Source organism: Pogona vitticeps, chromosome 2 (genome assembly GCF_051106095.1).
Source record: "Pogona vitticeps strain Pit_001003342236 chromosome 2, PviZW2.1, whole genome shotgun sequence".
NCBI classification, from domain to species: Eukaryota; Metazoa; Chordata; class Lepidosauria; order Squamata; family Agamidae; genus Pogona; species Pogona vitticeps.
Genome location: NC_135784.1, coordinates 246,058,768 through 246,075,616, shown reverse-complemented (window position 1 = coordinate 246,075,616; position 16,849 = coordinate 246,058,768). Strand labels below are relative to the sequence as shown.

Below are 16,849 nucleotides of genomic sequence, written 5' to 3'. Positions count from 1 at the left end.
ACTGGAAAAGGTGCAGAAGAGAGCAACTAAAATGATGACTGGGCTGGGACACCTCCCTTATGAGAAAAGGCTGCAGCGTTTGGGGCTCTTTAGTCTAGAGAAAGGGCCTGAGGGGGGACATGATTGATTGAGACATATAAAATTGTGCAGAGGATGGATAGAGGGTAGCTCTTTTCCATCTCATGCAATACTAGAACCAGGGGACGTCCACTCAAATTGTGTGTTGGGAGATTGAGAACAGACAAAAGAAAATATTTTTTTCTTACCAAGCATGTTGTTAGTCTATGGAAGTCTTTGCCACAGGATGTGGTGATGGCATCTGGCCTAGATGCCTTTAAAAGGGGATTGGACAGATTTCTGAAGGAATAGTCCATTGCAGGTTACAAGCCATGATGGGAATGTATAATTTCCAGGCTTAAAAGGAAGGTACCTCCAAATGCCAGATGCAGGGGAGGGGTGTCAGGAGACAGCTATCTAGTTGTCTCGTGTGCTCCCAGAGACATCTGGTGGGACCACCATGAGACACAGGAAGCTGGACTAGATGGGTCCTTGGCCTGATCCAGCAGGGCTCTTTTTATGTTCTTAAAGGAATTGAGCAGTTCTGCCTTTCTGGAAGTTCCATATTTGTATAAATTATATTTTTGCAATGCAGATACTGCAAGGGATACTGTCTTCATAATTACCGTTTGCCATATCTTTTGTATGGCTTTTCTCTGTTTATTTCATAATTTGTATCCTGCCTGCTTGCCAGAGCAGCTCTAGCTGATGTTGATAAAAATGTTCTAGAGAAAAAGGATACACACACAAGCCAAGATGATTAAAAAGAAAAATCCCTCACCCTTGGATGATGGACAGCCATTTGTGCCTGGCACTGGGAAGCAGAAATTAGGAGGAACTGTCTAAAATGGCACCGCTCCAGACCATATTACCCACTGTTTGCTGTCTCTTAGTCAAGCTAGTGAATGTTGTTTGATTAAGATTGCAGTTGCCAGAGTGAGCAAGCACTGTCGCCACCAGTGTCATCTCTCATTTTTCGGTTCTCTTCTCCCCTGGATCCAAACAATCCTGTGAGATGGTCAGGTTGAGAGGCGGTAGCTGGCCCAGTGAGGTTCATAGTGTGGAGAGACAGGAACCTAGATCTCCCAAATGGCAGTTCAGCATGCTAAGTGGTATACCACATTATGAAGATAATTGTGTCCATGGGATGTGGGGTGGGGATACAAGAGAAGACCTTTCTGTTCTCTGTTTTGCCTGACTTACCTAGTTGGTTGTAGGAGTTTGCTGTTTTACTTTACTGTAGACATTGGCTGGCAGTTGGTTGATGGAACTGGGAAGAGTAAGATAAATTTTATTTGCATTCAATCAACCACATCAACAATAAAAGTAAAAATACAAAAAAGTGATGGTAATGCAGTAAAACAAATCCTGCTATTTTGGTATCGTTTATTGGGAAATAAACGATGATGATTAAAAGCCATAATGAGTATTCCAAATATAACTTAAAAACTGACAGTCACTTAGCTGGGAGATAAACAGTATTCAGAAACATTGCAGCTTGTTCAGTAATAATATTTGTTTCATGAAAAAAATAATGAGATCTTGGATCGATCTGGAAACAATTATTCCTTAATGTCTTGAATAAAAATTACAGTGAAAAAGGAGCATGAAATATTGATTCTACCTCTTTAAAAATTAAAAGACAAAAATGTATCCCGAGACAGAAATTTTCTAGTCTGCCTGTCCAAATTTTCAGAGGCACAGTTAAACTAAGCCATTGAAATAACATTTCTGTATCAGACAAGAGTTTTGAATAAGGAACACAGCTATCAGGAACAGGCTGTACTTGACCTGGAAACCAGGGAATGCAAGATCCTTTTGGTTTCTGCAAACCCAAATATCTTAATCTTTGTTTGACTTTGTTTATTCCAGGCTGGAAAGTGAAGTGATTTCACACAGATACCAGTGTTGGTTTGCTTCAAGTATTTTATTCATTTCCATGTCGGTATTGTCAACAGTGGTGCTAAGATAGGGACCATAGAACTTAGAGACGTTCTTTTTTTGGGGGGGGGGAGGGGATTGCACCTTCTGGAATCACCTATCCAGCAAGCCCCTGGGGGTTTTAGTCCAAAAGGGTAACTTTTCCAAGCCCTGTTCATCGTGAAGCTCCTTATAGCCCCACTGGAGGCTTCCTGAGGGGCACTGAGAGTTAGAGGAGATATGTCAGACCATCACAGGAAACAATTGGAAGCTGTGAACAGCATGAACGAGTCATGTCATTGCCTGACCTTTGTCTTGGGGTAATTTTTCTTCTGAGTGTATCCATCAGGCGGGTGATCTCCGTTTCCTATATTAACAAGCAGGATAACAGAAGCTCAACACCTCCCCCTTCTACTTCCTCTAAAATTCACTGCAGATTTAACCCATAAAGAGGTGTGGGCTGTTCTCCCCTCCACTTCCTTCCGCAATATTGTGTTTAGTTACCTTAAAAACAAACAGAACCACAAACTGCAGTAAGAAAAAAAGCGATGTTCAGAAGATGTTCATATTTAAAGGTAAAGGCTATCTTTAGTTTGCTGTGGAGAAACTACAAATTTGGGCTGTTTTGCCACTAATATCCTCATTAATTGGTTGCAAATCACTGTGAGGTGAACATTTTGCCCGTTAGAACTTTTTGGTTACTTTTGCTGAGCTTTCCAAAATTGCCATGCAAACTGCTTTTTAACCTCAAGTGTTTGGTGGCTGACATGAAGGTTCCATCTGTCATGCTCTACAGCATTGCCTTTCAGCAAAGAAAAAGAGGGAGAGAGAAAGAGAAGATCCATGCCCTCTGAATGTGTGTGCAACTACCTTTTCTGACAAGTTCCGTCATTTCCCAGCAGATCTTCACTTAGAACTAAAAGGGGAGATTTGTTACATGGAGGGCTGGTTATGTGAGGTGTGACAAGTATATTGAATCTCTTATTGTACTTCTTGTTTTTAGAGACTGGATTCAGAATATAGGTGGAAATGCTTCTTCTTGCACTGGTAAGCTTGTTCTCTGGCGGGTTGAACAATAACACTGTAAATAAGTTCACCATTCAGCATCTGAGTTACTTCACACAGTGTGTTCCATTTCTGTTGTATGTTTTTCTTAGAATGGAAAAAAAAAATATTTGGTACGTTGTCCACATCTAGTGATACACATAGCAATCCCTTCAAGGAACACACCTTGAGGGCCACTGGGCTGGGCTCACACTTGAGCAGCGTCCAGGTGTGAGATACCTCCGAACAGTGGATACACAGTCATAGCAGTTCAGGAAAGAGCTGCCAGGCACACAAATCATGATGGCCATGCAAAACTGTCCCTGAGCAGAGATGCCTATTCTTACAAAGAGAGAGCTTTATCATCAGCACCACGCAGAGCAGCTCCGTCTGCAAGCAGGGTGTTGATGTGAAGCAGCTTATATGTGAACCTAGAGGTTTGTCATGGAAATTTCTATAGCATGGATTCAGCTGGGATGCTGTCACGTAGTTAACAAAAGCTTTTTTTATAGCAGAATTCCTTGGGGAAATGAGAAAATGATCTTCCTTTAGATTTGTGCCACTCTTGCATTGTTACTCAGGTTTCCAAAATCAGTGGTAGTGGATAATGTGATTTAGTCAGCAGAAAATAAAGCAAATTATTTAAGAGATTATGCATTTTGGAAAGAACAAATATTGTGTACAGTTTCTAGGCATAGTGCATCAAAAAGTGAAACTAGTGTGTGGATAACAGGAAGGATTTTGGGTCGTAATAGCCTTCCATTTCATTAATATTACTATTGTAATGTATAGATATTTTTCAGTAGAAATGCCAGATAATTTCTTCTTTAGAGTCCCATACACACCTGGAGTTCTTGTGGGTAAGGTTTCTTTTGTGTGCCATGACTCAGGTGAAGTTTCCTGTAGGGCATGAGGATTCTCTCTGTCAGGGCTCCTTGCACATAAGGAACAAAGGACCATTGCCTCACCTGGAAGACCCTTGTCTTCCATTATGCTGGACTCTGTGCAGCCATCTACCTGTATGTTGATGCTGTTGCTGGATTAGGTTGCATATTTAGTAGCGGCCTGTAGTGCCAGCAGTCGTAGCAGCAATCTTAATTCAGGTAGTTCTGATTTTAAAATACTGTACTGTGACATCCTTGCCATACAGTTTCAATTGCAAAAGCAGCATTTCAGAGAAGAGATAATGCAATATGTTTTAGAATGCTCACGATTTGTGGGATCATTTATTTTAGGTCTCATTTTTTTTATTCTTCCCCTGCTTTTATGGGGGTTTCTTCTTGTGTGTTTTGATTTTATTAGGCTGAACATGCACACCTATCTTGGTTCCTGTGGTACCTGAGCACACACATAATAATGAAAGCTCAGTGTAGCCCTTTTTCAAGTTTTCATGTTTTTCTTATCCTGAATCCCCTTCTGAATATGGCAAAATAGCCAATGCTGGAGTTAATTTGCACAAGGAAATTACCATTACTTCCTAATCAAGTAGCTTACCCCTCACATTGTAGGTAGCTCCTTGGCACTCATAAATAAGGGTAGCAACCAGTTGATGTCCTTCCACTGGTTCAAAACATCTTATGAGCAAAACAAAGAGAGGTTGGTTTCTGTTGATTTTGCCCTTCTTCTGCAGCCCCTATGCCACCTGTGCAGCAGTAGAGTGGGGGTGAGGATGGTGGGGTTACCTTGTTTTAGTGACAAATGCGTTCAATCAGTGGAAAACTCCAGTTGGATACTCCTTTAGTGCACTTTGGTAAGCTAGCTTGGATCTCACTGAGAACAAGTCACTTTTATGCATGGCTAATTTGGTCTTCCCATTGTACCTTCCCCCCCCCCCTCACTCCAAACCCCTCAGCTCTGATCTTATTCACATTTATTTTGCTGTTCCAGATGATGTAAGAGAGCATTCCCTGCAGCATACATTCAAGCACGGGAGCACTGCAGAGCTGAAATGTTCCCAAAAGTCCAACCTGGCCCAAGTGGTTTGGAAATTCAAGGATGACGTGTTAAAGGTGGAAAGCCCCAAGTACCGTCTTCTGGAGAAAGCGCTGCTCATTTTCAATTTGTCGGATGGTGATAGTGGGGTCTATCAGTGCCTGTCTGAAGAGAAAGTGAAGAATCAAAAGTTCTCGCAGGTGTTGATTAAACATGTCTTGGAACTGAAGAAAGTCCACCCCCACACTCCAAGCCCAGCTCAGCCAACCACAAGGACAGAAGGTAATGGAGAAGAACTCAAAGCATCAGTTGTAACTACCCAGGGGTCTGCTGTGTACACGTCGACCACTCCAGTTGTAACTATTGCAACATCCAGGATAGTAACAAACCCCATTTTCCCCAACATTATGAGCACTGTCGCTGGCATCGAACGCTCAGAATTGGTTCCCGAAGTCCCTGAAAAGACTCTCTTTCTAAAGTCAAATGATAATTCGCTTCTGATGTCTCTTTTCCTGTTCTTTTTTGTTCTCTTCCTTTGTCTTGTTGCTTACAACTGCTACAAAGGGTATTTACCAGACCAGTGTCTCAAGTTCCGCTCTGCTATGTCACTTGGGAAGAAGAAACCCAAGGCTGACTTTTCTGATTGTGAGCAAAGTGTAAAGGAGACCCTGGTTGAACCAGGCAGTCTCATGACCCAAAGTGGTGAACATCCAAAACCAGCCCATGACACAGGATATGAGACTGAAGCAGACTATGGGAATGGCCATGTTCAACATGATGAGGAACATTCACAGTCCTATAAAGTCAAGGATAAACCTTTTGACGTTAAGTGTGAATTGAAATTTGCTGATTCAGATGCAGAGGGTGATTAGAGGAGAATGTCCTCAATTTCCATAACACAAGTACCATTGAACTGAATTGTACACACATTTTTAATGTGATAACTGGGTCAGAAAGGGCTACATGTTGTTAGTTTTTATAAATGGCAACATGGTTATTTTGCACCAGGACAAAGCAGAGAATAGTCTTGCATTTTCTCAGAACCACTCTGTTACACATTTGTTTTTTGTGTGTTTGTTCTATTGTCATTTTAAATGGCCAGTTCTGGTTCCACATTGTGAATTTCAGCATCTCCTGCCAAGGATGACTTAATACCTGCATGTACTACTTCGATTAATTCCTCTTTTTCATAGACGATAGAGCCATGCCAAAAAGGATTTAAGTAGCTCCAGCCTCTGCATAATTTAACTGCCATTAAAAATCTAATTTCAGTTTAATTCCAAATTGGAAATGATATTTAGTTTATCAGATTGGTAAATGATAGTGTTTTTGTCCAGATTGGGACATTTCTTTGTTTCTAATGATTTTTAATGCTTAATGTATTGCAGTAGTTGTATTTTGTCTGGTAGATTTAGCTGATGAAAGACATGTTGGATCTTTAAAGAAAAGAAGTTCATTTACCTTGTAGAAAATGATATATATTGGGACAAATCTGGCTAGATTTGCTTAAGGTTCTCAGGGATATGCTTTGGTTACATGCTTTCCTTTCCTTTTAGAGGCATTGATATAGTTATCACTTTCAGTATTTAATATTCATTTTTGTTGTTGTGGGGAAGTTAGTTTTAGAAAAGAGATATTTTTAAAAAGAACCCGGACACTGCCATGTTAACTAGATTTGTATGGATTTAAGGGTTTGGATTTTTTTTTCCTTTTAAGTGGATTATTGTGGGCAAACCATTGTCACTGAACCATGCTGGTGTGAGAAGCTTGGGTCGGGCAGATGTGATTGGCAAGCATTTGATGGACTTCCCAAAAAGACACAGTTCAGTATGTGATGTGATTTTCAACTTCTTTCACAGTTGGAAAGCAATCAGATTACACATACACACACGCACACCAACTTTGCCAAATATTTCCACATTTTCTTCACAACATCCATGAACTTTTTTAAAGGAGCAACTGGAGAAGGAGACCTGATATAATAAGGAAGTGCTGCCCGCAGATATAGCTGCATTATCTCTCCTGGGACTCAAATATACTAAATGTGGTTCACAGCAGCACTATTTGTCTGTAAAATTCCTTTGTGCTGTACAGTTTTAAATATTTGTATCTCACTGTCTTTGTGTCTCCCGTGTTTTATGTAAGAAACGGAGCTTAGAAATAGTGAACAGTTCTCATTGTTGAGTGGGCAGTAGGCCCTCAAACTTTTTTCCTCATGATTGTTGAACTCTTCCTCCAACCCACCCTAAATGGTCTTAGTGGAAACAGTTTTATATTTTGTATGATTGTTTACTTTTATTTTTCTATTTTTAATTGTGTGTAAATGAACAAAATGATGAATAAATATTGGAATTAATTATATTCCATCCTTGTCACTGAGCAGTAATAACTAGTTACTATGAAAGAAAAATAAACCTTTTAGGTGTAATCTGGCAGTTTTCGCACAGCTAAAAGAGATGTGATGTCTTGCTTTATAATGGACATGACAGAGAAGTAATAGTTTTCTTTTCATTTATGTTCACTGTTTTCTCTTTTCATTTCCTTCTTTCGCACATTATTTATTTGGTGTGTGACGTGTTTCTTACTACATTTTTCCTCAGTGCCCTCTCCTTCTTCTTCCCTGTCCCCCACCTTTCTATCCTCTTCTGTCAACAGCTTCATCCTCTGTAGCTTTTCCTCCCACTGGTACTTCCTTTTCTTCCTGTGTGGGAAGGGAACCACCTCCTCCACCCTTCAGTCCCCAGCCTGATGATGATTGGTCTAGTACAGATTTTTCCAGAGTTGTATTGATACCACCTTTCTTAAGTGACCAGATCCAGCATGTTAACCCCCATAGCACCTTCCTCCTCTTCTGTCAAGCCACAGGTAAGTCAGGGGATCCTTTGTTCATCAGTCACTGCCTTGCTGATGGCTATAGTCTAAGGGCTCTCTGACTGTCCTCCAACTAAAAGCAGGCACTTCGTTGTGTTTTGTTTGGGGCCACTGCATGCGTGATACCCATCCTTGACAGAGTTAAAAATCCTTGGCTGCATTTGGTAGGTTGACGAAACACTATTTTTAATATTTATGTTTTAGCTTAAGAAATATGCTGTATTTCCTTTATTTAAGTCATGCAAATCAAGCATTTCAAGGTATTCATCAAGTGTGTTCAATTAAACAATTTTAATAATAAATTGTAGAGCCATAGTATATTTGAATACATTGTAAAGGGGAAAATACCTCTAAATGTGACTTGTTTTGGCTTAGTTTGACCAGAATGCTATTGGAGATTTACACCGGTGTAAGTGTAACTGCATGAACTGCAGTGCTAATTAATGAATTACTGCTCGGATTCCTGATCATGTGTCAAATCAGCATAGGTTTCGAGTAGGGTTCTGCCTTCTACATTCTACCTTTATGTCAAAAAAGTTGTTCAAGGCAGCTAACGCTCATGCAAATTCAGCTAAATGTTTTTCTTTAATAATGTTGTTGGACTAAGAGTAGTTTGGCAGTGAGTTCTGCAGAAATCAATTTATCACAGGAAAACGATACTTTTAAAAACTATTTTTAGGGCATCCTTTCTCCATCTTGGAGCCCTTCAGTTTTGCTGGGCTATAATCATGTAGACAATGGATGATGGCAGTTATAATCTAACCCAATCTAAAAGGCCCCAGGTTGAGGAAGGCAAATCTAAACTGCATCAGAAGTGGTTCTGCACCATGCTTTGAAGAAAAATAATCTATTATAATTTATTTATTTAAAACATTTTAATCCTTCCTTTCTTCATAAAAAGAACCCAGGATGGCTTACATCATTAAAAAGACAACATGCAGAAGTTAAAAACTGTAGGTATACAAATATTTAAGAAGTAAACAAGTATTACATTAAAAACACTAATAAAATAAATGCTAAAATACATTAAAACAGAGCACAACCATTCATTTAAAACCCCCTCTCAGCCCACCAGTTATTAAGGGAAAGCTTGCTTAAACAGAAAGGATAGCAATGATCTACCTTCCTATGGGAAGGAGTTCCAGAGTCTGGGAGCAGCAACAGAGAACGCCCTGTCACGTGTCCCCCATGATTTGGGGAACTGCAATCCAGATGTTATGTTCGTCCCATATTTCTGTTAATTATGCTCTTCCAAAATGGCTTTCATCGTGAAGAGACACCCTCTCATTAGACTGAGAAATGAAAAAGACAAGATATGCAGGAGGTGGAGAATGAAGAAAAGAGGTAGAGGAGAGAGATCAGTTGTTCAGTGCCAGAACATATTGGTTAATTATATGTAGGCATTTCTGCCCAGTTCAGGATGATTTTGCATTGCTCATATGGCTGTTGGTGGCTCAACCAGTGGGAATGTCCAGAATGCCCTTTCTCCAACAGGTAATTGGAAGAAGCTAGTGCTCCTTCTGGCTGGGCTCCAAGAACAAGTGAATTCTGTGAGCTTTACTGAGGTTTCAGATAATTAATTAAGATGGCCTTGGGGTAGAAAGTTGGATCAAATATCCTCTTTTCTTTAAAACTCTCGGCTTTTCATTTGTTTGTATGGATTTAGGTAATCTACTCTAGTAATCTATTTAAAAAGTATATTCTGTACCTTTCCACTATGTACTCTAAGAGTTGAACCTTGAATTCTTGGGTGTAAAATTTACACACACACACACACCAAATCTTGGCTCATTCTGATGGACCAAACAAATTTCCCTAATTGTATAAAACAATTAATGTCCTGTCCTAGCAGATGATGTGCATCTTCTAATTAGGGCAAAGGGCTTAGCACTGTAAATACTCTGATAAGAATTGTCTGTCTTGCTGCTTAATGTGTTACGTGATTTCTTTTTTAATAGCTGAAGGGTCAGGTGCTGCCATGACTCAAGAACTGCTAGTTATGCAATTGATCAGGTTACAAGAATAGTCGTCTTCAAGGTGCCAATGTTCCCATAGGGCCATGGGTTGTTTAAAACTAGCTTCTCCATTTAGAGATTCCAGTATGGAGGAATATTAGGAACTTTACTTTTGAAAAGTAATTTGTTCTTGTTACTTGTTACTAGTATTTAAGAAGTAATCTGCCGTTACTCATTACAGTATAAAAGAAAGAGGACAACTCAGTGTATTGATATTTTTCATTTGTTCTAAAAATTAGATTGTTGAGATCTGAGAATGGCATAAAACACACAAAATTCTCAAAATGCCACTTATAATTTGTTTTTAAAGTAGTCACAAGCTATTACTAGTTACATCAACACAATGGCTTCCATCCTCCTTACTACTTCTAGAATGTTACTTAGTTACACTGTTTCTCTCCCTAGTGAGTAACTTGTTATAGGCAGGCCTATTGGATTGCTTTTGGATTTAGGTTAGCTGTACAGTGGGGTCTTGACTTGAGAACTTAATCCGTATTGGAAGGCGGTTCTCAAGTCAAAAAGTCTGTAAGTCAAGTCTCCATTGACGTACAGTGCATTGAAAACTGATTAATCCCATAACAGGCCGTTTTTGTTCCATTTTGGTTTTTTTCTGGTCTGTAAGTCAAATCTCAGTTTGCAAGTCAAACCTAAATTTTGCGGCCAGAGAAGTCTGTAACTCAAAAAGTCTGTAAGTCAAGCCGTCTGTAAGTCAAGGGTCCACTGTATGTTGTATTCTGACTGGGTTTGATTTCTGCTAGAGGAAAAGGAAGTACTTCCCACACTTTTCCTGTTTGCGTGGCTTCCCTTTGTAGACTGCAGTCTATTGGCTCACCAACACACTGAAGTGAATGGCCTGCTGTAAAAAGTATTTCAAGTTAGTGGTACTGCAATTACATGAAATGTGAGAGAAAATACAGCAAATGAATATTTCTACTGCCTTGCCACAGAATGTTTTAATTTTTCTTTAAAGCACAAGGTGCACGCAGCTTTGATAGTACTCTGAATCTGTGGTTCTCAAACTTTGGCCCTCTGGATGTGTGGAATGTCAGCTCCCAGAATTCCTGGCCATTTTCCACACTGGGGAAGTTAAGAGTTGAAGTCTAAAAGATTTGGGTAAACAAGGATCAAAAACCACTGGTGTAGGTCAGCCCTCTCCAGTTGGTACTTTGCAGATGTTTTCAGATACAACTGTCATCAATTGCAGCCAGTGTGGCAGAAGTCCAACATTAGAGGATATATGCAACGTTTCCATAGAGGCATAATCAAATATGAGTTAAGGGCTGATGCTTTCTACGTTTGAAGATTTCCTTTCATAAAACATTTTTTCCTCCACTCCCACCAAACCATCTCAGTTTTTTCAATATCCTTTCAGCAATACGACAAATTCATCACCCTCTTCTCACTTAGATCCACCTGTTTCATCATCTGACTCTCAACTAAGAATTGCAAAACACATTGCAGATCAGCATATGTATGCAGTTCTGACCTCAAGCAACATGACTTCAGACTGTACCAAGGACTTGTTAAATGATGACATCAGTGTTTTGTCTCCTCAGGGCAATGTCTCTAGCTGCTCTGATCACAGATGCTGTGGGCAAGTGATAGTGCTTGTTTAGTAAGTACATCATACACATCATACTTGGGTGCACAGATACACACTCAGTGGCAGCTAGGACTATGTACATGATTTGAAAAATGTATGAAAAGGTTCTTACCTCAATAAGCTCTGTCACAATCTTTGAACAAAGTTGGAATTTGTCAACTAAATATGGGCATTTCCTTTTGCCACTTTTGTTTAATGCACTAACTCTTATTTTGTAAGTCCAGTCTGACATTAGTAAGTGCCACTGGTACTTTCAGAGTTCAAGAGTGGGATACACATTTCTTTCTACATAAATCCTTAATTACATTTATTTATTTAGATCCCATCTTTCCAACAAGTCATTTACCATGTAATTTAACGCCAGTGTAAAAAATTGGATGGAAGCATAATAAAACTTAAAAAACACATCACTTGCAGCAATCAAATAACAGAGAGTGATGTGGACATACATAGCTACTGATTCTAATTGTTCTCCTGAAGAGCACAGCTTGCTTTTGAAGGGGTCTGTTGAGCTTCCCTTTGGAGAGTATTTTTTTAGTGTCACCACTGAGAAGGTCTGGCCTCAAACCACTCACTGCATATTGTGTGATAGAATAATAAAAGAAGGACTGAGAAAGATTATCTAAGTCGGGTGGGCAGAATGCAGCCCCGCCCCCAGTAAAAGTGTTTGGTGTACAAAAGATGAATTGTGCCCCTTGAAGTTGGGGGTGGTCATATGAACATTTCCAGAGGCATATTCTTTCCAGTTATTTACATCTTTTTGAAGAAGTCTATTCCAGGCCTAAACTGGGCCCAGAATAGTCTTTGATTGAACAATCATGATGGTTTATTTCTATGTTTTTTTTCTGGTATGGGGCAGGTTCTACCAATATCTGGAGATAGCAAAAACATCCTCAAACTTCAATGTTCCCCATCTAAGTGTGGGTTCAAATACGAGAAGAGAATATTTAAGAGATATGGTGCCATTTAGAATTAGACAATGGATGTGTAGATGGGTCATTGACAGATCTTTCTGTGAAGGAACTTACGAAATGACAGCATCCTACCTGATCTTCTTAACAGAGGATTGGAAAGTAACCACTATAATACAATTTTTTAATGATTTAATGGGAATCCAGCAAATTGCAGATTCATTACTGCGTAGTAAATTGACAGAAACTAATACCAGACAGGAGAACAGAGCTTGGTGGGAAAGAATTCACATGGCTTCAGCAAAGGAAAGGTTCTGCTTCATCACCCTTATACTTATTTGAATATGTCAACAAACACACAGGTAATATCTTTCAATTTTAAAAAAGCTTTTGACAGATGTTCTGCAGTAAAGCCTCTAGAGCAGAGATCCCCAACCCCCAGTCCATGGCCTGAACTGGACCGGGCTAGGGAGACAGACCTCCCCCCACCCCCGCACGCACTCCCCCCCACAGCCCCTTTGCACATGTGCGTGCCTGCTCCTGCGTGCACACTCCCCCACCCCCTTTGCGCATACACACAAGTGCCCCCAAGTGCCACGCCACCCTTTGCACATGTACACAAGCACCCGTGTGCCTGCACAAGTGCCTTCACGCGCATCCGCCAAGGGTGTGCCTGCTCCTTTGTGCATGTGCCTGAGCACCTGCGTGTGAGAGTGCCCGCTCCTTCGTGCATGTGCACGAGTGCGGGGGGGGGGTGCCCCGTCTTCCCCAGCTGGTCTGCAGGGTAAAAACGGTTGGGGACTGCTGCTCTAGAGGAAGTATAACTATCCTCAAGTAACATTACAGGTCCTGTCAAAGGTCAGTAATTTACTTAAAAGGAAAGAAAAAAACATTTTTTACAATGGAGGGGAATAAAAAAGAATCCTCCTCCAAGAATCTATTGAAATTGTAAGGTCCCACTTTTGTTGTTTGCAAATGAATAGCAAATGAACAAACAGCTTATTGTGCAAATTCATCAGCTTACATGTATTTCTTTCTATCATTTTTTAAAAGATGTGGTGCTGACTTGGAGTGCAACCATTTTAAGACATTTTAGTAAAGATTGCCTTGGGTGGGTTTCTGGATGAGCTACTTGGCATGGGTGTTGAAGCCCAGGTTGCAGAATGGTACTCGGCCACGACTGGGGCAGATGACTCCATTGCACCCAAACACCTTCTCTATGTCAGAGCTCACCCCTTCACCTGGTTTTCGGAGGAGCTGCAAGCCATGAAACAAGTTAGGAGAAGGCTAGAGAGCGTTTGGAGAAAAGCTCCCAGAGATGCTAATCAGGCTGCAGTAAAAAAAGATGACTGGCAAACACTGTGATGCCATACAGGCCACTAAGAAGGCTTATAACATCAGGCATATTAGTGAGGCAGCTAACCATCAGGCGGAACTCTTTAGGTGTGTTCCACAACCTCACTGCAGCCGGACAACATCTGGAGCCTCAGCCAGATGTCACTACTTGTGTTGCAGTTTCCAGCCCACTTCTGCACTAAGGTAGAGGCCATCTGTAGCGACCTTGACTGTTAGTACAATAAGTCATGTTGAGATGTCCAACACACCATCTTGTCTGGTTTTATTGGATCAGTTTCAGCCTGATGACGTGGACAAGGCATCACCTCCCAGTTAGACCCATGTCCCTCCTGGCTCTTAAAATTGGCCAGGACAGTGACAGTTGAATGGGCCACTCAGATCATGAACTCCTCCTTACAGGAAGAGTATTTTCCCCATCTTGAAGGAAATAATGATCCCTCCCAATCTTTTAAAAAGGCAATTTGTCAACTGACTATTTAAACCAGGGATCTCCAACCATTGGTCCGCAAACTGACAGCAGTCCGCGTTTTAGGCAGGACTGGGCTGTGGATACAGATCTCCAACACCGTTGTGCGCATGCATGGGATGTGCTCCACCCTGTGAGCATGATGCGCACAAGCAGCCCCTCTGCAAGTGCGTCTTGCACCACAGCCCCCCCCAACCAGTCCACAGTTGGGAAAAGGTTGAGGACCACTGATTTAAAGAACTATTTAAAGAACATTGTTAACATGGAGAAACTGATTGAGAGGTTGGTGGCTGACCAGCTGCAAGCATTCTTGGAGGATACAGATACAGTAGTCTGGATCTATTCCAATCAGGGTCCAGGCTGTGCCATGGGACTGAGACACTTCTGGTTGCCCTGCTAGATGACCTATAATGGGAGGCTGACCGGTGGAGTGTGACCCTGTTGGTCCTCCTAGATCTCTCGACCGCCTTTGATACTGTTGACCACGGTATCCTCCTTGATCAGTTATCGAGACTGGGGATCAGAAGTCTACTATTATGCTGGCTGTATTCCAGGGGTGGGCAATTAATTTCTATAGGGGGCCACATGAAAAATCTGAACTGTGCTTGGGGGTGGGTAACTCCTTTTTAGGGAGTTAACTATGTAAGCATTGTAATTCGTTCACTGCGGGGGGGGGGGAGAGAGAAAACCCAACACTGAGCTAACTCACCTGTCCTCCGTTCCCACATGGCCTCCTCTCCGACTGTCTTCTATCCCGCAGGCAACATGACGCGTCATCACGTCATCTGTGCAAGGATCGCTTCCGGCCTCTTGAGCTGCAGGCTCCCCCGCCTGTGGCTCAAGAGTAACAGTAAAAACTCGCGAGATTCCAGTGTTGGATCTCACATGTTTTGCTTACTGCCATGCTGGGTGACGAGAGCCAGAGCTCCGGCTCACTCAGCGGTGACCAGCGGGCCAGACAGGAGCGGCTCTCAGGCCATATGTGGCCTGTGGGTTGCACTTTGCCCAGGTCTGCTCGATTCTTTCCTTGATGGCTGATGCCAGAGAGTTCAGCTCAGATAAGCTGTTTCGTCCTCATGGACACTGCAATGTGGTGTTCCACAGGGGTCAATCATCTCCCCTTTGCTGTTTAACATCTATATGAGGCTGCTGGGAGAGGTCATAAGGAGATCCAGAGTTTGCTGTCATCAGTACACTGATGATACACAACTCTTATCTCTCCTTTTCCTCTTCTGCAAGGGAAGCTGTACAGACCCTAGAACATTGACTGGCCACGGTTATGGACTGGATGAGGGCAAATAGGCTGAAACTGAATCCTGAGAAGACAGATATTCTGTTGTTGGGAGGGCATCCTGATTGGTTAGGGGGCCTGTTACCTGATCTTGATGGGGTCACACTCCCCCTGAAGGATCAGGTATGAAATCTGGCTGTGCATCTGGACCCGGCCCTCTCGATGGAGAAGCATCCTGGCTGTGGCCGAATCTGCCTTTTTTCATCTGAGGCAGATTGCACATCTCCATCTCTTTCTTGACAGGAGATCCCTAATAAACATGGCTTCATGTCTTCGTAATCTTGAGCATTGACTATTGCAATGCTCTCTACATGGGGCTGCCCATGAAGGTGGTTCGGAAGCTGCAGCAAGTGCAAAATGCAGCAGCCAGCTGGTCACCGATATATCTAAATTTGAGTATATTTCACTTGTCCTAGCTCGTTTGCAATGGCTGTCAGTTTGCTTCCAGGCCAAATTCTGTTTAGGACTTTGCTACCTGTCAGAGTGCCTCTCCCTTAGGTCATCTTCCAGTCCCACCCACACCTCCCAGTCTTTAATGTTGCGGGTGGCCACTCCAAAAGAGGCCCAAAAGGCATCAACCAGAAACCGGGCCTTTTCAGGAGCTTCCACAAGCAAATTAAAACCTGGCTTTTTACCCAGGCTTTCCCAAGCATCACCCTTTCGTAAAATTGTCTGCCATCCTGGCCCAGATAGTTGATTTTATTGGGGGGGGGGGGTGGTTTGTAGCATTTTGCTTTCTTTTAATGTTTTATATAGTTTTAATCTTTTTAGCTGTATGTTTTATAATATTTTGCAAGCCACCCAGAGTAGTGGCATGCTCACTAAATGGGTGGGATATGAAATTAATTTAATAAAATTAATACATTTTTGGGAAAGCCATCAGTTCTGCCCTGAGTAATTTCCAAATAACATTTACATTGTGCAGCTGGCTTCCCTGCAGGTCTGTGGTGTGTGCTGAATCAGAGTATTGGTTTTCCTATACAGTGGTGTCTCGCTTGACGACGCTAATTCGTTCCAGAGAAATTGCTGTAGAGCGAAGTCATCGTCAAATGAAATAAAAAAGCCCATTGAAACACATTGAAAGCCGCTCAATGCATTCCAATGGGCTAAATACCTGTTCATCCAGCAAAGATCCTCCATACGGCAGCCATTTTCTGTGCCTATAAAGCGAGGAATCCGTCCTAGAAAACAGCGGGGGGCCATTTTTTTCAGCCGGCTATTTGCTGATCATCGTAAAGTGAAAATCGGTTCCCAAAGCAGGGAACCTTTCATCGCCAAGCGAAATTCCCCCACTTAAACCATCATTTTGCGATCGCAAAAACCTCATTGTAAAGCAATTTCCTCGTTAAGCAAGACAATAGTTATGCAGGGCATGATTGTATT

The 16,849-nt window shown here is 41.7% G+C and overlaps 1 protein-coding gene and 1 long non-coding RNA gene across 9 annotated transcripts in view; one reads left to right on the top strand and one right to left on the bottom strand.

Annotated features, from left to right (window-relative positions):
- The window catches only part of SEMA4D (semaphorin 4D), a 152,445-nt gene that overhangs the window by 127,814 nt on the left and 7,782 nt on the right, over window positions 1–16,849 (top strand). For 7 of the 8 annotated variants that reach the window (XM_072992376.2, XM_078386199.1, XM_020796591.3 and 4 more), the window contains 2 exons: window positions 2,981–3,024; window positions 4,909–7,314. In XM_072992376.2, the coding sequence (XP_072848477.2) occupies window positions 2,981–3,024; window positions 4,909–5,825 (961 nt within the window). In that variant the 3' untranslated portion in view covers window positions 5,826–7,314. Of the gene's footprint in view, window positions 1–2,980; window positions 3,025–4,908; window positions 7,315–16,849 lie in introns of those variants that run through there. The other variant, XM_078386204.1, reaches the window with a different exon arrangement.
- On the bottom strand, window positions 1,199–2,355 carry LOC144586984 (uncharacterized). Its single transcript, XR_013542098.1, has 2 exons — window positions 2,286–2,355; window positions 1,199–1,327 (listed from the first exon to the last, which is right to left on the bottom strand). It is a non-coding gene; the product is annotated as an uncharacterized LOC144586984 (long non-coding RNA).